The 22727-nt window shown below is 38.4% G+C and overlaps 6 protein-coding genes and 1 pseudogene across 6 annotated transcripts; 3 read left to right on the top strand and 4 right to left on the bottom strand.

Annotated features, from left to right (window-relative positions):
* Positions 1 to 821: 821 nt before the first annotated feature.
* Positions 822 to 2626, bottom strand: LOC149406387 (large ribosomal subunit protein eL8y). The gene is made up of 7 exons (XM_089602780.1): positions 2493 to 2626; positions 2338 to 2379; positions 1995 to 2196; positions 1664 to 1833; positions 1447 to 1575; positions 1257 to 1349; positions 822 to 1164 (listed from the first exon to the last, which is right to left on the bottom strand). Exons 1-7 carry the CDS (start codon positions 2493 to 2495, stop codon positions 1033 to 1035), a joined length of 771 nt encoding a protein of 256 aa, XP_089458906.1. The 5' UTR covers positions 2496 to 2626; the 3' UTR covers positions 822 to 1032.
* A 341-nt stretch (positions 2627 to 2967) lies between these two features.
* On the top strand, positions 2968 to 5112 carry LOC149406386 (nucleic acid binding / zinc ion binding protein). The gene is made up of 4 exons (XM_089625917.1): positions 2968 to 3182; positions 3421 to 3485; positions 3595 to 3793; positions 4492 to 5112. The coding sequence occupies exons 1-4, from the start codon at positions 3060 to 3062 to the stop codon at positions 4840 to 4842; spliced, it is 738 nt and encodes a 245-aa protein (XP_089482043.1). The 5' UTR covers positions 2968 to 3059; the 3' UTR covers positions 4843 to 5112.
* A 1663-nt stretch (positions 5113 to 6775) lies between these two features.
* LOC149406385 (protein transport protein Sec61 subunit gamma-1-like) lies at positions 6776 to 7294 on the top strand. Its single transcript, XM_089627864.1, has 2 exons — positions 6776 to 6917; positions 7016 to 7294. The coding sequence occupies exons 1-2, from the start codon at positions 6824 to 6826 to the stop codon at positions 7126 to 7128; spliced, it is 207 nt and encodes a 68-aa protein (XP_089483990.1). The 5' UTR covers positions 6776 to 6823; the 3' UTR covers positions 7129 to 7294.
* A 2618-nt stretch (positions 7295 to 9912) lies between these two features.
* RPL27 (ribosomal protein large subunit 27) lies at positions 9913 to 11373 on the bottom strand. Its single transcript, XM_089602668.1, has 3 exons — positions 10977 to 11373; positions 10805 to 10906; positions 9913 to 10201 (listed from the first exon to the last, which is right to left on the bottom strand). The coding sequence occupies exons 1-3, from the start codon at positions 11289 to 11291 to the stop codon at positions 10022 to 10024; spliced, it is 597 nt and encodes a 198-aa protein (XP_089458794.1). The 5' UTR covers positions 11292 to 11373; the 3' UTR covers positions 9913 to 10021.
* Positions 11374 to 12090: 717 nt separating this feature from the next.
* Positions 12091 to 13364, top strand: LOC149406383 (arabinogalactan O-methyltransferase 1-like). The gene has a single exon (XM_089602562.1). The coding sequence runs from the start codon at positions 12225 to 12227 to the stop codon at positions 13113 to 13115; it is 891 nt and encodes a 296-aa protein (XP_089458688.1). The 5' UTR covers positions 12091 to 12224; the 3' UTR covers positions 13116 to 13364.
* A 1384-nt stretch (positions 13365 to 14748) lies between these two features.
* Positions 14749 to 17713, bottom strand: LOC149406382 (melianol synthase CYP71BQ5-like). Its single transcript, XM_089612910.1, has 4 exons — positions 17496 to 17713; positions 16621 to 16672; positions 15563 to 16342; positions 14749 to 15446 (listed from the first exon to the last, which is right to left on the bottom strand). Exons 1-4 carry the CDS (start codon positions 17711 to 17713, stop codon positions 14826 to 14828), a joined length of 1671 nt encoding a protein of 556 aa, XP_089469036.1. The 3' UTR covers positions 14749 to 14825.
* A 1184-nt stretch (positions 17714 to 18897) lies between these two features.
* LOC149406381 (melianol synthase CYP71BQ17 pseudogene) lies at positions 18898 to 20938 on the bottom strand (annotated as a pseudogene).
* Between the last annotated feature and the right edge of the window lie 1789 nt (positions 20939 to 22727).

Below are 22727 nucleotides of genomic sequence, written 5' to 3'. Positions count from 1 at the left end.
CTAATCACGGAACAGGCCTTCTAAAAGGTATGCAGAAAGAGAAATTTCATTCTAAATTATAAATAAATAAATAAAACTTTTCATTTACACATTTTAAAATATAGACATTTGCCATATTAATAGATAAAATATCCATTTAGACTAATATATCTCATTTCAAATACTTTTTTTTTTATTATTCTTTTACTTTTCTCTCTTCTTAACTCTATCGGTCATCCATAGATACACTGTGGAATCATTTTCTGAAAGAAAAAAAAAATCAAACATTTTTATTTTATTTCACACTATCATCAATGATAAACATATGGAATTTCATAGAAAATTTAGTTTTCTAGGCCGGCTAAGTAGCAAATAGTATCATTTCATTGAAATTAATCTAATTCAAGGGCAATAGCAACTCGTTGATCGAAAGAGTTCTTGTTAACTTTGATCAAATTCAATAGGTTCTTCAATAATAGAAATGAAAAAAAAAAAAAAAAAAATTGATTACAAGCGTGTTCATCTAACATCATCAGAGGGTAAAATCCGAGGGAGTCAGCGGCATTAAAAAGCGAGAAAATAATCTAAATAAAATATTAGTCTGGACTCTGGAGGAACATTTACAAGTTATTTGTTTGCTTAATAGAAGCATTTAAGTAATGATTTATAATGTCCCGAAACTTGGTACATACAACCGAGCTATGATTTTATGTTAGTTTAGTGTAGTTAACCATGCTAGTGCAACTGTCTTACATTATAATTTTATCGGCCATAATTTTTCCTTAAAAACACATATTTTCAGTGGACGTAATACCATTGACAAACATTAGTAAAATGAGAGATCTCGAAAGGAATGTATCATAATTTCAACTTGAATTTGCAACGCCACTATTGGTCTCACACAAAAAGTTACAACTCTTCTCATAAAACGCTGAATACAAAATTAAAAAGAAAAAAAAAAAAGAAAACAAAAAACCTTCTTCTCCAGATCGTCAATGAAGCTTGAAGAATGAAAATCTTAACTTAAACGCTAGAGACTCAAAACGACAAAACCTAATTCATCCTTTGAGCAGCTTCCTTGGCGAGGAGCTTCTCTTTGGCCTTGGTTTTGGCCTGCGATTTCGATCCCATTATTCCACCGCCCCACTTCTTCCTGTACTCGTCGTATTTGTCGTTGAAGTTCGCCTGAAAATACCAACAGACTCGAATCAGACCCCCAAACAGCTTGTAAATATTGACACTTTAGCATTAACACATAATGATCGTGTTATTTATACCTTGATGGCCTCGAGGATCTTGCTGAACTCCAATTTGTCCTCGTTCTTCACTGTCGTCAAGCACAACACTGAAGCATTCTTCTTGTGCACAATCTGAATGAACACCAAAGCATCGAGTCTTATTGAACATACGAAAAAAGATGATAAATTTAAAAGACCATATCTATGATATGGAAAATGAAGAAATTACCGATCCAAGACGGGATTTGCCCTTGACAATGCAGTAAGGGATTTCCATCTTCCTGCAGAGAGCCGGAAGCCACACAACCAACTCGATCGGGTCGACATCGTGGGCAATAACTACGAGTTGAGCCTTGTTCTGCATCAGAGCAAGTAAAACACAATTCAAAATCATTTCCCACATTATCAAAAGAGGACGGTGACAGTGACGGTGATGGAATAGAAACCTGCTCAATGAGGTAGGTGACGTGGTTGAGGCCGTACTTGACGATGATGGGCTTCTTTCCCTCAGAAGTCTTTCCCTCAGACTCGGCCTGAGCTCTCTTCAAAAGCCTGTCTTTCTTCTCAGGCTTGTCCTCTGGCCTGTACTTTAGCAGCATCTTGAACAGGTTCGTTGCTGTCCATTCATTTATTGAATTGATCATTCAGAGCAGGAATGGTGATACCAAGGTTCGGATATCAGAGAAAGGGAAACCAATTGGAGATACGAAACATAAATTGACATTTCAAGGTGTATAAGAAGAGAATGAATGAATGAGTGAGTGAGAATGGCGGTACCTAGGTTCTTGTCGAGGGTCTTGGTGAACTGGTTCAAAGCCGGAGGGACCTTGAGCCTCTGCTTGAGGATACGGCGCTTCCTCTGGATTTGGACAACCTTGGGCCATTTCACGAACCGAGTCAGATCTCTCTTCGGCGGCAACGCTCCTCCGATCCCGAATTGCTTCGGTCTCTTCTCAAACAGTGGGTTCACCACTTTCTCCTGTTTTTCCCAAACAAACAATCACTCAAAACATCTCAACTTTCCTCTTCGCGAATCGAATCAAGGCTAAATCAAGTAATGCTTTATTTTTCTATCAAATGCCTAAACTAAATGTAAACAAAAAAGTGGAGTTTTAATTACCGTCTTCTTCTTCGCCAACCCCTTCACGACCTTCTTCGGAGCCTACGGATCGCCAAACATACACAAAACGCAAACCAACACAGTCAGAACAGAGTCAAAGTATAGCTAATCGGAAAATGAACACGCCTTAACTCGGCAACGGCCGTCGAACTCACCATTTTTGATACGCCTGAAGAAGATGACGACTGAGGAAGATGAATCTTAAACCCTAGAAGAACTATATAAACTGAGACTGCCACGAAGGCTGGGCTTTCAAAAACACCTCATTACTAAGCCCAATAAGAAAAATCGACTCACTTTGTTTAACCAACCCAGTTAGCATTTAAAAAGAACAATAAAAATAAAAACAACACTAACACTTACGACAATAATAAAAACGACACTACGAATAAAAACGACACTAATACAACACTTACGACAATAAAATATAAACGACACTAAGACAACACTTATAACAATAAAATAAAACGACACTAAGAATAAAAACGACAACACTTACGACGATTAATAAAAACGACACTAAGACAACACTTACAATAAAATAAATAAAACGACACTAAGAATAAAAACGACACTAAGACAACACTTAAGACAATAAAATTCCTTGAGAATTGGGCCTTTTATCTCCTGAAAGCCCAGTCGAAACTAATGGTAATTCAAACTGCAAGGTGGACGGAGAAGGAGAAGAAGAACATTCTTGGAGTACGGTGTGGTGGTGAGCCATGGCAATGGAGGTGGAGAGTCAATCAGAGTTTCCGTACTGGAAACCACTCTGTCGTAAATTCAAGCCAGAATCTCCGTTCTTTTCTTCTGGAAACATCGAGCGAGAGCTTCTCGCCAAACAGGTCTGAACTTGAATCGATCGCAATTTAAAATCTAAAACTTGTGGTACTGACTTTTTTATGGTCCGTTTGGAAGAACTTCTGTTAGGTTAAATAGTCAGATCATAGGTGTGAGTTTTTGAAATGAGATAAGCTAGGCCTTTGTGAATGTTGTCAGTTTGGAAATAGGTTGTTTTCCAATTTCGATCATCAGAATTCGAAATCTCGTTAACTTTCTGATGAAACTGTTCTAGTTTTTCAGGTTGCTCTTGAAGTAACCGAAGACGAAAAGCACTATGTTCGGAACTTTATGAATGAAGATTTCCGGTACGGTCGGTCACACTCTTGCTAACTTTACTGATTCAAGCACATAAAGAAAATAATTGATAGCGCTTTAGTGTTTTTTTCAATTGGGTAGTTTTGGTTTATTTGGCAGGGCTATTTGTTGTCCCATTGCTGGCTGTGATTCGCGATTGGGTTCGTTGGAGGAGTTCGAAGATCATTACAATGCTCGTCACACGGCTTCGTGTTCGATTTGCTCGAGGGTTTTTCCGACATCGAGACTACTTGGCCTTCACATTTCCGAATCGCATGACTCGTTCTTTCAGGCCAAACTCGCGCGAGGCTATGAAGTGGTACCTCATTTTCACTTATGATCTCATTAAAGATTTATGCATTTTTCTATGATTAAATAACAGATGAAAATTTAATGGAAAGAAAGTACTCAGCTCGCATGTCATTTCCCTTAAAATTTTGTTTTCTCGTTCTCCTTTTCCGAGGGAAATAAACTTTCATCATCCCAAAGAAGGCTTGGATGCCTGTGTTTTGGTGTCAACCATTTGTTTGGAACTGGATTTTATTTATTGAAAAAAAAATTGAAAATTTGAAGATGAAATTACGATGATGAAAAAAGAAACTACACCTTAGATAAACTGAAAATTAACAGTGGGAAAGAACTCGTACACGCGATTTCCCTTGAATTTTGATTCTTCACTCTTTTTTACGTTTTAGTCTTTCATCAGGCAAAATAAGGCATAAATGTGTGTATTTAGCGTTAAACATTCCTCAGGAACACGGATTTTACTTTTCAAAAACTTAAATTTTGAAGAAGAAGCTGCGAGTGAAAAATATTTTCACATTTATATCTGGATGTGCTTTTAGAAAAATCGAAAAATTATCAGTCAGAATGAGCACATGAAATTTTCCCCCTCGAATTTCGATTTTTCACGCTGTTTCCTGCAGAAAATAAAGTTCACGTTTCGATTATTCATCTTCACGGCCTAAAACAAGGCATAAATGTGTTAATATTTGGCTCTCTGGTGTGGTGTTTCAGTACGAATGCCTGCTCGAAGAGTGTGGTCTGAAATTCAAGAGCTACAAAAGCCGTCATCAACATCTGGTGGACAAGCACAAGTTTCCGACCTCGTTCGAGTTCTTCAAAACGTCCCGTCCCTCCAAGAAACACCGCCTAAAGCACACACGGCACAGACAATCCGACGATGGATCTTCTTCGGCTATGGAAGTCGAGAGCAAATGCGACGATGCCATGGAAGGTCTCGTCTCTGCCGTGTCCAAGCTAACCACTTCTGACTCGTCTCCCTCGGCTGTCTCTTTTGGTCGCCGCAAAGCTCGCGGCTTGTCGTTCGTCCCACGAGCCGTTCAACGCGACAAGAGACCCGACTGACTCAACTGTCCAATATGTTCAGTCGCTAGAAATCTTGGTGTGTAATGCAATTTAATGTGGAAAGGGATAAAAATTAGAAGCCCGTGGGAGATGATGGATCTTGGAGAACTTGTACTCTCTTTTGCAGCAGAACTTGAAGAAAACTAAATTCCATATAGATAGTAATAGATGGATACTGCTTTCAACAGTAGTACCGAAGAAAAAAAAAACATAAACAAAAATAGTAACCTAAACCTGTATCAAATATATAAATTGTTACTTTTAATCCTTGATATTTCACATTCTTTTTTTTTTCTTTACCTCCATTTTTACTCTCAGTGTTTTTACATATTTTTCATTCAGATTTTAATTTTCAATTTTAAAATCATTTTTCGAACAAAATGTGAAATTTAAATGCGTTCAAAATCATTTATTTATATTTTGTGATTTTTTTTATGCAGGTAAATATATTAGTGAAGAACAAAGTAGAAATCATCAGATTCTATAATAAAAAGAGTTGTATTTTTTTTTTTTTGTGATATACTCCGATGGATTCCGATAGACTGTAATGCTTTATGAAGGATTTCCGTGAAATTTTATTTCACTTTGTTCTTCGATAATATTTACATGCACTAAAACTTATCCAAAAATATGAAGAAAAATATATATCCACTTTTTAATGCGAAAATGGATTTCGAATGTGATTATTGGATTTTTCGAAGTGATTCGGAACAAAATGAGATAGATGAAAGAGATTTGAGGATATAAATGAGGTTCAAAAAAATTAAATTGTTTTCCGTCGTGGTATTTTAGGTCCAAAAAGCAAAAAGCAAAGACAAGTATGTTTTTGTAATCTTTAAGAGGAAATTCGTTCATATTGTACTCGAAATCACGACCTCAAACTGATGTGAGTGCATTTATGTTAGTATGAGACTTCGTCCTCTTTTCGAAAGAGATATTTGGGCCATGAGTAGACAATTGTACCCAGAGTATGCATCCAAGGCTGAATTGCTCGAACCAAATTATATTATTGATCGCTTAATATGCTTTGCACCGTGAAGTAATCTATCGGACATGTTTTGTTTAGAGTTAGTAAAGTCTATGCATACTCTTTTCTCCCAAACATTTTGGAGACCTTCAATGTGTCGAGATCAAATATGCTAATAGAAGCTCTGAGATCACGCCGACGTTGTTTTCGGATCACCGGTTTTGAAGCACGGTCACACATGGAAAGAGTGAATAGCGAGGTTGAGGTCTACCTCGAGCATATTGCTATCAAACAATCCAACATGGCCATTCTTCCTTCTCGACAAGAAGGTTGACAACCGGGAAGGTCAATAATGAAGGAATTATGGATCGAGCACCTATTTTTCCTCTTCCTTCTTTATCATATTGGTCGGGCCTTCTTTTTTTCTTCCACGTACTTCTATTTTCGATGAGCGATGGCTATGGTCTCATCAAGAGAGAATCACCTCAAGACTTGTTAATGCAAGGTGGATGGAATAATACATTGTCCTCGATGGCGTTATACACGACGGATAGGGTATTAATCACTATAATATTCAAGTTGTAAACAATCATTTTTTTTTAATGTTTATAGAGTTTTTTAAGAATTGTTTACAGTTTCGGGCTATATTTAACTTTGTTTATTTTTACTGTTTAATTTATAAGGAAAATATTCTTCAATAAATATTTACAATTTAAAATAAAAGAATATTTTGAAACGATTTTAAACAGCCATCGATATTTTAAATTCCTATTAAGATATTCTTGAGAATGTCAACAATCAAAATATATATATATTCCAAATTTTAAAACGACATTCGCCAGAACAAATTCACAGGAAGTAGGATTAGGAATAACCGAGTGTATATTTGTCACTTGTGATTAAAGAAACCGATATTGGCACTATATATAAGCTTGTTATAGTAAAAAAAAAACTATAAGCTTTTTAGTTCAAAACTTCAAACAAATCAACTTAAAGAGTTAGAGAAGAAGAAACATGGAAGCCATAGACTTGGTATTAAATCCTCTCAGAGTCTTCGCGAGAGACAGCGTTCGTTTCATGAAGCGCTGCGAAAAGCCTGACTTCAATGGTAGAGAAAATTCTCTCGAATTCAATTCATGCAAAAAAAAAAAAAATCCCCGGCAACAAAATCTGATTTCTAATTTAATTTTGTTTTCGGATTCACAGAGTTTAGGAAAACGGCGGTCCCAACGGCGATAGGGTTCTTGGTGCTGGGTGTTTTGGGGTGCGCTGTGAAGGGCGTCTTTATCGTCGTCAACAGCATCATCATCGGAGCTTAATTCGTAATTAGTAGATAGTATTAGTTCTCTTTTTTTTTTCTTCTTCTTAGGTAGCCTCTTAAATCGAGGTTAATTATTTTCTTTTCTGCGATTCATAATACAACTAAAATCGATGATGAGTTGATCCTTGTTTTGATATCAACACGATGACATAATTTGCTTTTCATTATTTGTAGTGGTTCATCATATACGATAGTTGTCGATTTTTTTTTTTTTTCATTATACAATGCTATGTCATCTTACCGTGTTCCATTCTACTGTGTTAGCTTAGAGACCTGAGGATAATTATATTAATAGATAGTTGTGTGATTAGAAATCAGCAGTTATACAAATACACTCTGAATCCTTTTTTTTATAGTTCCTGTTTGATTTCTCTCTCTCTCTCTCTCTCTCTCTCTCTCTCTCTCTCTCTCTCGCTCGCTCGCATGCAACTTTTGAATAATTAAGCCATATAGCTTAGTTACATGATTTCAACAGTTACGTCATTGAGAGCTTAAACCATATTAATGACCTTCTATTTTTAAGTTGTCATGCCTGATAAGATCACAGTGTAACAATGCATAACTAAAAACATGATCATCATATATATATGTATGATTCATCTCCGAATAAGAGTGAAAATTTCAAGTTTCAAAAACAGCAAAAAACACATTTACAGTTGGGTGTACATATATGTGTTGATATACTAGAAACAAAGATATCCTTCTTTTTTTTTTTTTTTAGCTTCGTTGATATGTTTGGGAGTGCGCATAAATAGTATTTGTTAATATTTATTAAGTAATTAGAAAGACTTTTGTGCCTTGAAAATTTTTGCAACAATATAAAAAACAAAAAATTAGAAAAATAGCCAACTTAAACGTTTGATATTGCTAAATAGCCAAGGTTTGGTAAATATTAAGTAAATAGTCATATATGATGACGTGGCTTAATATGGCAGTGGCTATTTACTTGATATTTACGTTTGTAAATATATAAAAATAGCTATTTATCTACTATTTACCAAACCTTGACTATTTAGCAATTCTCAACGTTTAAGTTGGTTATTTTGCTAAATTACCCTATAAAAAATACGCAGGCCTATTTCCATTTATTTTCAAATATTTCCAATTATTTTCACAGACTACACAGTTAAGAGGAATTAACATAAATTTACTACGGAATAACTAGAACGCGGTTCATAAATCCCACGTGTGGTCTCTCACTTTCACCGGCGGCGATGATGTAACAATAGCTGCTCTGGTTTTTAAACCCTTGAAATCGGAAACAACGCAATTTTTTTTATCGTGAGAGAGAGAGAGAGGACTAAACACTGAAAAATAGCATCATAATTCAAATAATTGCTTATGATCACCAATGACTAACCTCTGAAGAAAAAAAAAAGTAATTAATAAACGTACCTCTAACTACAAAAAAAAAAAAATTTAATTAAAAAAGAAAACAAACTCGTATCAAGCGTTTCAACAAGCTTATTCAATTGTCAAGTCATCATTTTGGCTATTTGTTTAAAACTTTCTAAACGTTTGCTATAATTAAAAACAAGAGTCCATTGGGTATATAGCAAATTTCAACGTTTGCTTTTGCAAAATAGCCAACGTTTTGTAAATCATAGGTAAATAACCACTGCATTTTATTTACGCTTATTTACCAGCGTATATTTAAAAAAATACCCATAAATACCTAAAAAAGTTTTGAACTTATTTATTTTATGGGTATTTTTGTAAAATTACACTTGTTTATAAAATGTAGTCGCTATTTAGCTGACATTTACGAAACGTTGGCTATTTTGCTAAACTCAAATGTTTAAGTTGGTTATTTTGCTAATTTTTTGTAAAAACAATAAGTTTGATGTGGCCTAATTGGATACAAATTTGAAATTTAAATGTTTTAATATCTTTAACTAAAATAATATCACTATTAATAAACTATCTAATAATTATATAGAATTTAGATGAACAGTTACCAAATGCTAATTTATTTATTTTCCGTTTGAATTGTTTCTTTTGTTTGTTTTTTTACGTCACTTTTTGAACATCAGTTTAAACGGCCAGATTTTATGGACAATAGAGACTGGAAAGTGTAACTTAGATGGTCTGCCAAACAGAGCTTAAACATAAACAATAAACACTTTGGTTAAAAGTATTATTTATCGGTATTCTCGTCGGAAACTCCGTGTTTTTGACGGACTCAATTTGATCTCACAGAGTCTAAACCTGAGATTCCAATCTCAAAAGTCCCTCACACTACTGAAGTGCATAGAATCTAAACCTGAACTCGAAAGACCCTTTTGTTTTACTTCCTGTTTGGTCTCTCTCTTATTCTTGTTTCATCTCTCGAATACAGCTTATATATTTAGTATGAAATACATGCCCACAAGGTTGTAATCCAACAGCTCTTATGTGGAATGTTCATGAAAATGGCAGTACATATATTACATGGTAAAGAAGTATCTTTGAGTATCGTTTCACTCTCAACCGGAAACACTGAATATTACATGCTTGTTTTTTGTTCTTGTGGAAAATAAGTTTTCATATTAATCATGGTCAATTTTTGTTCTTTCCGTAGCGCTAGAAACCCGAGAATAATCGTACAACTAAAAATCGCCAGTCAGTTGAGAGTGAAAAGATGCTCAAAGACGGAGTGAATATTGGGGTGATTCAGTTAGTTCGTTTACCATTGAATTGAATCAGTAGCTTTTTTTCTGGGAAAAATATATTTGAATCTAACAAAATCACAGCACGATTAGAAACAATTTTTTTTTTTTGTTTGTTTTTATTTTAACGTCGATGATTAGAAACATGATCATGATATATTCATCTGAATAAAGAGAGTGAAAATTCCAAAGTTACAAAAAAAGAGTTGGGTCTACATACAAGCAAAAAAAAAATCACGACGATCAACAAAGTGGGTTTTGGGATTGCTCAGGGTCTTGGGCGATAAGAAGCTGAGGCTGAGGAATAACATAGTTCGCTTTTCTTGCCTTCTTTCGCTCTCTCTGCAGCTTGAAATTCTCTCTCTTTCTCACTCTGTAGCTGTTCGGGTTCTCGGGTTGTATTTCTCTCGGGTACACACTTATCTGCCAAAAAACACGCACATACACCGTTACCACGCCGATACGCCCTCGGATACTAACAGAATATTCAAATGCCGGTATAACGGCCTTTACTGATTGAATGAGAATTAATCAATAAAGCAATCGCGTTGTATAGCTCTTCACTCCTAAATCGAATTTCCACAGAGCTTAACCCGAATCCTTCTGAGTGATGTCTGATATTTTGTATCTCAAGACAAATTCACAATGAGATAAGTAACCTGTTATCTTTTATGAACCTTGTTTTAGTTTTTTTTTTTTTTTTCCGTAGTATTTCTAACATATCATCATGAACGGTCATCAAATTTCAATCTCAAAACTAATTGAGAATGAGATATGTAACTTATGACCTCTAATTTTCATTCAAGGTTAGACCCAACTAAAATTCACGAGCCCTAACAGAGTTCAATAGCCTAATTATTAGGTCAAAGAGATAATCGAACCGCGGACTGACAAAGTCCCAAGAATCGCCCTTTATTAACCTTTGCTAATTTATTCTTCAAAAAAAAAAAAAAATACTAATTTCCTTTCTCTTTCTGTTCTAAATTCTCAATTTGAATATGAATACTCAGGCACAGAAACTCAAACCTTCTTTCTGTCTGGTCCGAATTTCTCAAACTTGACAAGCCCATCAATCAGCGAGAAGATCGTGTGGTCTTTTCCGATTCCCACGTTCTTACCCGGGTGGAACTGAGAACAAAAACAAAAGCAAAGGAAGTCAAGTCATAGAGAGAGAAATAGAGAGAGCGTACGGACGGACCTTGGTGCCACGCTGGCGGATAATGATGGAGCCGGGCTTGGCGAGCTGGTCGCCGAAGATCTTGACGCCGAGTCTCTGTCCCGGCGAGTCACGGCCGTTCTTCGTACTTCCCGCTCCTTTCTTGTGAGCGCTCTCAATCGTCAACGGCAATACTTGCTTAGGGCAAACAAACGAAAGTTTCGGACCCACCGCCAAAGAACCCAAATCCCCTCTCAAGAACGAACACGAAGAAGAAGAAGAAGAAGAATATCCCGAACTAATCGACAACCCTTTGAAAGCCCCGACCAGGTTAACACTCATCGTCACGCTCGCCATTTTCTCTCTTCTTCTTCTTCTTCTTCTTAGCTCTGTTATCCTAAGCGAGATAAGAAATAACAACACTGTGTGTGTGTGTTTTCACACGTCAGCAAAAGAGAGTGGTGGTTCTTGAATCAAATCTCTATCTGGGCCTGAGATGGGCTTTTTTGGCGGCCCATATTTGAAACTCTCGGCCCTTTTTGTAATTTGTGTCGATTCCACATGGGCTACGACACGTGTAGATGTACTGCACTACAAGGTACCTAATCTTAATCAAAAGTCGTATCAAATTATTTTCTAGTGCTCGGGAAATCGGGAGAACGTGTGTAGGATAATAATTTTTTTAATGCAAGTATAACGAGTCGGTTGATTACGATATTTATTTAATTATTTGTGAATGATTATCTTATTATACTTATATGATAGCATGTATCTATCCTCCATCTGTTTCAAGAAAGAAAAATAATAGTATTATATAATCATATGATTATTTCACTAGATCAATAACCATCATTGATGAAAAGTTTGATTGGATTCCAAGTTTTATACACGTTCATTGGAAAATATAACAACAACAAAAACTTGAATTTCATTTGTCACTTTAACGTTGAATTGATTTCAATGAACTTTCGTTGCAATTACTCTCGCCGTGACTGTCGGCTCCCAAATACGATATCGTATTAAAAAGATGTCCAAGTCCTTCACTATCGGCATGTTTGTGAACGATCAATCATCGTCAACTCACAGTAAATAAAATAATATTAATCTAAAGCCACGTACTCTTCATTATAAATAAATAATAAATATGTATTCAAGTTCAAATACATTCATATCATAACCCACATAACGACACAGTATATATTTACACCCAAATTCTCTCTCTCTGTATTTACATATCTGTGGTAGGGATTGTTTCAATTTTGAATCCTCTGTCTCTCTCTCCCTCTAAAAATGACCAAAAAGGACGACGACGTCAAGACGAAGTCCGCCGGAAGTCTCATCGGCCGGAACAAACTCGCCGTCGCCGTGATTGCGGCGGCGACTCTGGTCTTCGTCACGATCTCCTTCGGCGGAGACAGAGCGGCTCTGTTCTGCTCTCCGTCGTCCTCGGCGCTGAAGATCGACGCGGCGGTGGCGGCGGAGTACGAAACGACGCCGTCGCAGCTTCTGGCGATTCTCCACTACGCGACGACGAAGGAGATCCCTCAGCAGTCGAACGCGGAGGTTAGGGTTACGTTCGAGGTTCTGAAATCGGCTTCGCCGTCGAACTTCCTCGTCTACGGCGTCGGGCGAGACTCGCTGATGTGGCACAGCCTCAACCCCAGGGGAAACACGATGTTTCTAGAAGAGGATCCGGAGTGGCTACGCGCCGTCAAGAGCCGATCGCCGATCCTCGACGCACGCGCCGTCAAGTACCCCACGCGCCTTTCCGAGGCCGACGATCTGATCAAGTCGTACAAATCGGTTCCTGACTGTTTACCCTCGGCGGCGCCGCTGAGCCGGCTGAGCCGATGCCCGCTCGCGCTCACCGAGCTTCCCGACGAGGCGTACGACCGCGATTGGGACCTGATCATGGTCGACGCGCCGCGCGGTTGGTTTCCGTCGGCTCCGGGAAGGATGGCGGCGATCTACTCGGCGGCGGTGATGGCGCGTGGGCGGAGGAGCGGCGGCGTGACTCACGTGTTCCTCCACGACGTGAATCGGCGCGTGGAGCGGCTCTACGCGTTGGAGTTTCTGTGCGAGAAGTACAGAGTGAAGGCGGTTGGGAGGTTGTGGCACTTTGAAATTCCTCCGGCGTCCAACGTTTCCTCCGCCGCCGCAACTAGTTTTTGCTCCGACTGAGTTCATCTATTCACGAGTTGACCCAAGAGACTGTACTCTTAAGTCATCATATATGTTTCACTCAAGCCATGCCACGTGTCAGATGATTTGCTGACCGGTCGAGCTTGACATTTAACTTTCGTTATTATTTCCTTCTCATTATTATTACTGTAAAAGAAAAACTTTCCTTACAGAAAGAGTGGTAAACATGAAAAACGACATTGCTTGGCTTGATATTTAAATTTTAAACCACTTTTTGGATCTTTTTTAAAGTCGGTAGCCTCGTAATAAAATTACTTTTATTATAAGTTCGCTCTGTTTTTGTATTTTTCAGTTAATGAATAGCAAAAGTTTAAATTTCCACTATTCACACTGTGCCCTCCAATTTTTTTTGTACGGGGAAAGAAAGAACCAACATTCATAGCCTCTCTCGAGAGAGCCCAAAGCGTTCCAGCGAAAGGGTCCTTTCAGAAACGAGCTGGTAGAAGGACGAAATCCAAGCCCTTCTTGCTCTCGGCGAGAAGCCTTTTCGCTCACACGATCTCCTATGGGCCTCCTCGTGGGCAACTCGCCCATAGCAAGAGAGCTGAGCCACTTGCCAATGGATAAGTTATATACCGTATCATAAAATAGTCGCTCTCTTCCCATCCAAGAAAGCAAATCTGGATTAGCGAGCCAATACTACATCAATTTACGTTTGATGAATGCGTTTTATACGTACGAATCCGTTCTCTTTCGGGTTGAATCTAGCTACTCCTTAAGCGTGTTTGACGGTTATTTCGAGGTTTTTATAGTGATTTCAAGTTTTGGGTGCGTAATCAAGTGTCGGGACGATATTGGAGGTATTTTAGAGCTCCCGGGAATCAAAACGGAGCAAAACGACACATTTTGAACAAAGTCAAAGATGAAAATTGAAAAGTCAAGCATTCGCATCGGCGCGGTGACACATTTATATATTTTTTTATCTATAAATATATAATTTTAAAACAAAATAATTTGGATTTCTCATAGTTGGTGCTGCTGCGCATGCAGGCTGCAGCCATTTTTATGGTAAGAGACTATGATCTAACTAGAATTTATGGTATAAAATTAATTTTAATGTGATAGACTAGCACAAAACAATTTAAAAGTATGAATCTTCATTACGAACAAACCTAAAAATGAATTACATAACCTAATAAAATCATAAATAAATAATAAAAAAAAAACAAATTGTCAAACAGATTGCATTAGAAATAAATTAATATTCAGACAAATATGACTAAATTATCTTAGATACAAGAAATTGTCACACTCTTGGGATAGGCTATTACCGAGGGTTATATACAAGAAATCAGCCCATTGGGCCGTCGTTTTAATTTCTTTCCTTTTCCATGTATAATTTTACTTATATTGTACATTTCTTTCATATTTTGGCTTTGAATTTTGTTTATTCACTATTTAAAGTATCTTATTCTGATATCCAAAGTCAAATATTTTGGTCTTAAATGGGGCATTAATTTTTTTAAATTTATGAGGACGTAGGCCATTGTGCCTAACTAGCCTAACAGTTGAGCCGAGCTGCAGATGCCCTAAGGCCATATTAGCTCTTATCTCTGTCACCTTAATTCGATTTTCTTCCACCTAATTAAAAGGAAAAACAACTTGCCACACATTTATTTTATTTGGATTGGAACACCATTGCATTAACATCACATATTGCTATCAATCAAATTTCTGAAGGATGATTGATTAATTCTTGAAAGGAATTCGGATCCGAGGAATCAACCACAAGTCATTCTTTCTCCGGGATGTCAACCCAAAGAACTCCGTGTCATCGAATTCTTCGGGTTTGCCTCCATTCAGGATCTCCCAGTCAAAATGGTAGAGCAATTGAGAAAGAGCGAGCTCAACTTTGGTAATAGCAAACGAAATACCGGGACAAACCCTCCTCCCTCCCCCGAACGGAAGATACCCAAAGCTCGTTCCTTGGAAATTGATTTCGGGACCCTCCAAGAATCTCTCTGGCTTGAAGGACTCCGCTTCGGTCCAATAATTGGGATCCCTCGCAATTGCCCACACGTTCACGACCACTTTCGTTTTGGCGGGAATTTCATAACCAGCTATTACACAACGTTCCCTCGATTCCCTTGGGAACAAGGTCCCCGGAGGGTGGGTCCGCATAGCTTCTTTCACGACGGCTCTCAGATAACTCATCCCTTCGATGTCCTTCTCTTCGATCTTACTCTTTCCTTTCAAGGCTTCTCTTAGCTCGGATTGAGCCTTCTTCATCGCTTTAGGATTTCTCATAAGCTCCGTCAATGCCCACTCTATCGTAGCCGATGAGTTCTCACTACCTCCTGAGAACATGTCCTGAAACAACAACAACATCAACAACCAATGTTTAATAATATTATGATCGATGAAATATTGAAAAGTATCAGTAGGTTTTGAGATGAAACTTCATGATACTTTGACTGATAGTGTACCATGGCAATAGCCTTGATGTGATCAGTCTTGATCTCCAAGTCAGTCTGTCCAAGCTCGGCCACTTTCAAGAGAATATCGATGATGTCATCCTCGCTACGCTTCGGCGCTGCTTTATGATCGTTGATGGCATCTTCGAAGACTTTGTCAAGCTTTTTATGAAGCCTCATCATCGCCGGTATCAGACCGGTGGAGTAGCCGAGAAACGTCTCAAGGGATGGAAAAAGATCAGCTAACGCAAAACCTCCGGTGAACTTCCTTGCTTCCTTAGCGAGCGACAACAACTCGTCTTGGCCCTTGAACTTCTTCCCAAAAACCGCTCTTGAACTCACATCGTTTGTAAGAGAGAAAAGCTTCTCGCTAAGATTGACGGGAAGGCTCACGTGAGATCGGCTCAGTGATCCGATCATATTCCAAACCTCTTCTTCGCGGATGCACCTGAATCCGCGGACGCGCTTGGAGCTCAAGATCTCCGTGACGCATATCTTTCTCATTTGCCTCCAATAATCTCCATAAGGCGTGAAAGCGAACGCCAAGTAGTTGTAGGACATGATACCGGCCGCCAAAAGTTTAGGCCGGTCTGCGAAGCACATGTCGTGAGTCGTGACCGCCGCTCGGGCAGTCTCCGGAGAAGAAATAACAACCACCGGTATCTCTCCCAGCTGAAGATGCATCACCGGACCGTATTTCTTAGCCAAATCAGTCAACCGTCGGTGAGGTAGTTGACCGGCCAACTGGTGCAAGTTTCCGATGATAGGCAGTTTACGAGGCCCCGGAGGCAACTTGCGGGCATGGGATTTTTTCCATACATAATTAATGGTGATAAGAGTTATGAGGAAAACAGAAATCAAAGCGGGAAAACTGAGAAATGGGAGGAATATTAGCATAGACATATTGGTGAAATTTGGGATTTGTCTGCTACTTTTTGAATGGTTCGTTCAATGAAGTTATCGGCTATATATAGTGGTTGACGATAATGGAAGCATCAATTGCGTACAACTTGGTATGAAGTATTAATATGGAGATCAATAAATTTATTTGTTATACATCAAATGCATACCTTGTGTGGTGGAACGTATAGCACATGCTTCTGCCAGAGATACGAAGATAGTTATGACAAAAAAATATATATTATCGTTTTGCCCATGTTCATGATCAAGAAGAATTGGTCGAGTCTTTGACCAAATTGCTAGTAGTTTCTTTGAGGGTTTTTTTTTTACAAAAAATTGGCTGCTTAAGCCACGTAACGTGTAGCAATTTAAAATTGGCCAACCTTTCGTTAATATGCTGTAAATAGCCTAGATGATTACGTGGCAACTCATTTAAGAAGGATTTTTTTTACTTATTTGCCCTTATTTGACCGATTTTGTTAATTCTTTTTAGGCAATTCTTTTGTTTGAAATTTGAAAAAAAATTCGGCAAGTTTTAATTATTCAATATTCAAGTTGGCGAGATTGTAGAAAGTTTTGATTCAAAATTTTAAATTTGAATTCGTGCATGTAGTTATTTATGAACGCATATTTTTAGGAAATTAGTTTCTAATTTTTGTTACAAAATATATTCTGAAAATCTGTTAATAATTAATAGCCCATTTATTGTTATGTTTTTGGAAGTTTTTAGCGTTGACTTTAGGTAATTAGTATCTATTTTCGTGGTTAAACTCTGTAAATATATTCTTCATTTATATTTATTATTTTGTCTTCCATATATTCATAATTTCCAGAATTTTCGTGCTCAAAATATTTCCAGAATTTTTTTCCAGTTCAAATATACTGTAAATATGCTTCTTATTTACAATGAATATACTGTAAATATGTTTTTGTATTTACAATGAATATACTGTAAATAGGCTTCTTATTTACACGAATATACTGTAAATATGTTTTCTATGAACACCAACCAAAAAAAAAAAAAACTGTTGTCGCAGATTGGGACCTTGGACGCAGATCGCGGAGACGAGGACGAAGTGACGCTTTGACGGCGGTGGTGACATGATGGTGGTCGTGATTATTAGTGGTGGTCGTGAAATCAACTCTCCGGTGCTCTCTGCGTCGTTTCCCGGTGTCTCCTCTCAGTCCGGCATCCTTGGCGGCTCGTGGCTGTCCTCGTTTTCTCGGCTGGAACACGCGCGGGTGGTGCTTGGTCTCGGCCATTGATGGCGCGCAAGGAATGAAAAAGAAGATAGGAGAAGGAGATGAAGGAGACGGTTTTTTAACCATGCAAAGAAAATTAAAAAAGAAGAACAATACGATTCTAGGTATTCGATTTATTTACTAACCTCGGTTCGTCCAATTTCTTCGTCGCTGTTTTTGATGCTTTCTTGTCTGGGTTTCGATTTTGTTTGTAAATAAATGGGTTGGATTTTAATTTCGGTTCAAATTTGGGCAGCTGCGTTCTCGCGTTTTTTTTTTTTGTTCTTCTTTTTTTTTATGGAAAGTATTAATGTGGGCGGTTTTAATTACTTCCTTAACTTTCGCGAGCATTAATAACGAAATATTTGAGCTGATTACGTTGACTAAGCTGATAGAAACTGGGCGGGAAAAAGAAAAGGGTAGTCTAGTCAAATTTTGGCTGTTAATAAATCATCCGGGCTATTTACCACTTATTTACAGAACGTTGGCTAAAAATAAATTGGCTATTTTCAGGAGGCTATTTAGCTTAATTACCCTTTTTTTTATAGCACACTTATTTGAATACTTTTCCAGTTTCAAAAAAAAAAAAAATACTTTTGTCTGACGTCCAGAATGAGACAAATAAAATTGACCGAAATGGAGCAAGTATACATTACTGTTAACGACGGAGAGAAAGAGAGAATGAGACAAATTATTGACCGAAATGGAGCAAGCGATATACATTACTGTTAACATGAGAGAGAGAGAGAGAGAGAGTTCTTTCTGATAAAAAAAAAAAAAAAAAAACAATAAACACGAGAGGGAGAGTCTTGAATTACCCGAGGCCTCATCGCTTCAAGTAAGAATATAATCATAAAAAGTAGATATATATATATATAAGCAATATATTGTTGTTGCAGAATAATTAATATATTTTAGTCCGACAGAATAAATATATAAAGATATGTACAAAAATATTTAGGTTTGAAAAAAATGCATTTAAAGTTTTTTGAAAATATTTTTATCTTTATGATAAAATAAAAAAATCGGTACGAATGAATACTAATTGTGTTTAGGGTCTAATCACTTATTTTTTCTTAAAAAAATTCAGAAAAATAAAATAAAATAAAAAATTTCACGAAATTGAATTTATTATATGTAATATAAAGCTGAATTCATAATTTGACAGGTTACAAAAAAAAAACAAAAAAAAAAAACTTGACCACTCATTTATTTAATTCGGTATGGAAGACCATATTACGTTTTACCATATTACTAATCCATCCCAAAAATATATGGGACTGAAACTCAATGGTGTGACCTTCCAAGAATCTCTCCGGCTTGAAACTCTCGGCTTCAGTCCAATATTCGGGGTCTCTCCCGATCGCCCACGCGTTCACGACCACTTTTGTTTTGGCGGGAATTTCGTAACCTAATATCTCGCACCGTTCCCTCGATTCCCTTGGGATCAAGGTTCTCGGAGGGTGGATCCGCGAAGTCTCTTTCACAACGGCTCTCAAATAATCGAGTCCTTCGATGTCCTTCTCTTCGATCTTACTTTTTCCTTTCAGGGCTCCCCTCAGCTCGGCTTGAGCCTTTTTCATCGCTCTCGGATTCCTCACCAGCTCTGTCATTGCCCACTCTAATGCTGCTGAGGAGTTCTCACTCCCTCCCGAAAACATGTCCTTAATTAAACAACAACAATGTTAATACTGTTAGATCAGGTGATTTTGAGATGAAATTTCATGATACTCAGACTCTCACAGAGAGTCTACCATGGCAATAGCTTTGATGTGGTCGATTGTGATCTCCAGGTCAGTCTTTCCCGATTCGGAGACTTTCATGAGAATGTCAATGATGTCATCATCGCCGCGTGTCCGCTCTGTGATGTGAACGTTGATGACCTCGTCGAAGACTCCGTCTAGCCTCTTGTGAAGACTCTTTATCGCCGGTATCAAACCGGTGGAGTAACCGAGAAACGTCCCGAGAGAAGGGAAAAGATCAGCCATCGCGAAGCCTCCAGTGAACTTCCTCGCTTCCTTGGCAAGCGACAACAACTCGTCTTGACCCTTTATCTTCGTCCCGAAAATCGCTCTAGAGCTCACATCGTTTGAGAACGAGAAGACCTCTCGCTGAGATTGACAGGAAGCCTCTCTTTGGATTGGCTCAGCGATCCGATCAGATTCCAGACCTCTTCTTCGCGAATACACCTGAACCCTCGGACGCGTCTCGGGCTCAAGATTTCGGTGACACAGATCTTCCTCATTTTCCTCCAATAATCTCCGTACGGCGTGAAAGCGAACACCAAGTCATTGTAGGATAGCATATCAGCGGCCAAAATCTTAGGCCGGTCCGCGAAACACAGGTCGTGAGTTGTTACCGCCGCTCGGGCCATTTCTGGAGAAGAAATCACGAGCACCGGTACTTCTCCGAGCTGAAGATGCATCACCGGACCGTGTTTCTTTGCTAAATCGGTCAACCGACGATGAGGTAGTTGACCGGCCATCTGGTGCAAGTTTCCAATGATAGGCAGTTTCCAAGGCCCCGGAGGCAACTTGTGCGCTTGGGATTTTTTCCGTACATGGGTAATGGCCACTACTACAAAACTAGGATTCTACAACGCTTCAAAACAGTTGTAGAATGTTTCTACAACGCTTATTAAGCGTTGTAGAATCCTGCGTTGTAGAAGCTTCTACAACGCTTAAAAATCCGTTGTAGAATCCAATAGCTCTCTACAACGCTTAATGATCCGTTGTAGAAACTAAGCTTCTACAACAGATATTTAAGCGTTGGAGAAGCTTCTACAACGGTTTGAATCCATTGTGTAATTTTTAAATGTTTTCAAACTACTCGCCGCGGCGACGTATATTTCTCGCCGCGGCGAGAATTCTACAACGGATCTTCAATCCGTTGTAGAATCATGTCGCAGCGGCGGAAATAATACGTCGCCGCGGCGAGTTGTGTGCCGCGGCGAAGTACGTTCCGCGCCGCGGCGAAGTACGTTCCGCGCCGCGGCGACATGATTCTACAACGGATTGAAGATCCGTTGTAGAATGTTTTCGCCGCGGCTAAAATTATACTTCGCCGCGGCGAGATTCACGCAGCGGCGACGTAGGTTCTACGCCGCGGCGAGGGTAAAAATCCGTTGTAGAAGTTTTCTGAATATTTTTTTAAAAACCCGCCGCGGCGACGTTTAAGTTTCGCCTCGGCGAGGTGTATATCGCCGCGGCGAAACTAAAACATCGCTGCGGCAAGTTTTTGATGCATGAATAATGTGCTCTCGGTATCTTTTTTGCCGCGGCGACTCTTATTTTTCGCCGCGGCGAACGTTATACGCCGCGGCGAAATTTCTAAGTCGCCGCGGCGAAGGCTTTATTTTGAACCTGAAATCATTTTTTACACGTACTAAACCCGGTTTAAAAAATATGGCACCTAAAATAACCTTCAATCCAAAAAATAATATATACATCTTCAAAACATTCAAAAGAAATATTTACATCTAAAACCAATCCAAAATTGAATATAAAAACTAACTAATCATCACAATTAATAAATGTTTGTACATAAGTTACCCATTCTTCCCTAACTCTCTCTAAATCCTCTTTTGTATAGTTTTTCTTAGTTTCTAATTTTCCTACACCTCTTACGACTATATCGCGCATATAAGAAATAACAAAATACCCGCATTCCGTGTTTCCGGTTTGTCTCGGAGCTTTCCAAGCCTTGATGTACGTTGACTGTCCGTTATTATGGGCGTTTTGGTGTTCGAGCTTGAAATCCACAAAAACCCTATAACACGGAAATCATAAGAGAAAAAACCTCTACAATGATTTATAATAAAAATAGTTAAAAAAAATCAAAATATTACCTTTTTATCAATCGAGTTAAATCGATTGGAATTTTATTTCTTAACGGGTCGAAGAACATAGCACTATCTCTCCAAGGGTCGAGGACAACGAGCATCCAATGCGCACCTTTATTGTACGGCATCAAAGCTAGTTCACCAAATTTGCATTTCCGTACCATGTTTCGAACGTCCTTGACTCTTTTTGACAAATAAGCGTCCTCGTCGTTGTTTTCGATGTACGAACTTAAGCCCGGATTTATAAAACAATAGTCTCGACTCTTCTTCGCTTTTTCTAGCCTCGAGCGTAGATAGTTATGACAAACAAGTATTTGATTGATCAAAACACTAAATATTGAATATTTATATTAAAAACGCATACAAAGAAAACACTTACTCCATATAGACCGTTATGCTCCCCGCGCCAATTTCCAAGTATTGCAAAAAGTCGGAAACATCTTCAAATGACACCGGAATCGGGGTAGCCGCGAGACTTGGACTAACATTGACCATAATCACATCCCCTTCGGGTAACATTACTTTGTTGGCATGTTGAGCGAGCAATCGAAACTTTGGATTAATCACCTTGTACGGAATCTTCTTAGTATCATCGATGCTAGGTTCACTCTCTAAACCGAGCTTTGAGAGTTGTTTGAGAACCGGACCGCGACTCTCTATTCCCGTGTCCACTTCGATCAATCTCTTCGGCCAAGAGACAAATCCTCCTATTGCATCTTCAATGGTTTGAGCTTCTTCGGTGGGAATTGGCAATTTTTCTTTTTTAATCAAAACCCCCAAAACGGTCACACGTACATTTCCTTCCTCCAAAGGTAAAGAGTGAACGACGCTCCCATTTACGTATGCTCGCCCATTTGCAACATGAATCGTGCCTCTTTTCACAACATCATCTATGAAAAGAAGACACTCGAGGCTTTCATCCGAAGTCGGTGTCACCGGGGTGGTTGGATTCAATGAGCAACTAGCACGAACACTATTGGGTTTTTCCACAACAATAGGATCGATCTTCGGACGATCATCAACAATGATAGGATCGATCTTCGGACGATCATCAACATCGTCGTGTTCTAAGCGAATCAAGAATATTATCAATAACTTAATACCAAAACATTTATCTTTATTAATAAATAGATAAAAAAAATAAACATACCTAAAGAGACCGCTTCATTGACGTGTTCTTCAACATTTGTCATC

The sequence above is a fragment of the Urtica dioica genome, chromosome 1 (assembly GCF_054948205.1).
Source record: "Urtica dioica subsp. dioica isolate 48M chromosome 1, U.dioica_male_clone48M_v1_H2, whole genome shotgun sequence".
Classification (NCBI taxonomy): domain Eukaryota; kingdom Viridiplantae; phylum Streptophyta; class Magnoliopsida; order Rosales; family Urticaceae; genus Urtica; species Urtica dioica.
The sequence above is the reverse complement of the archived record's forward strand: the minus strand, read 5'-3'. Positions and strand labels throughout refer to the sequence as shown.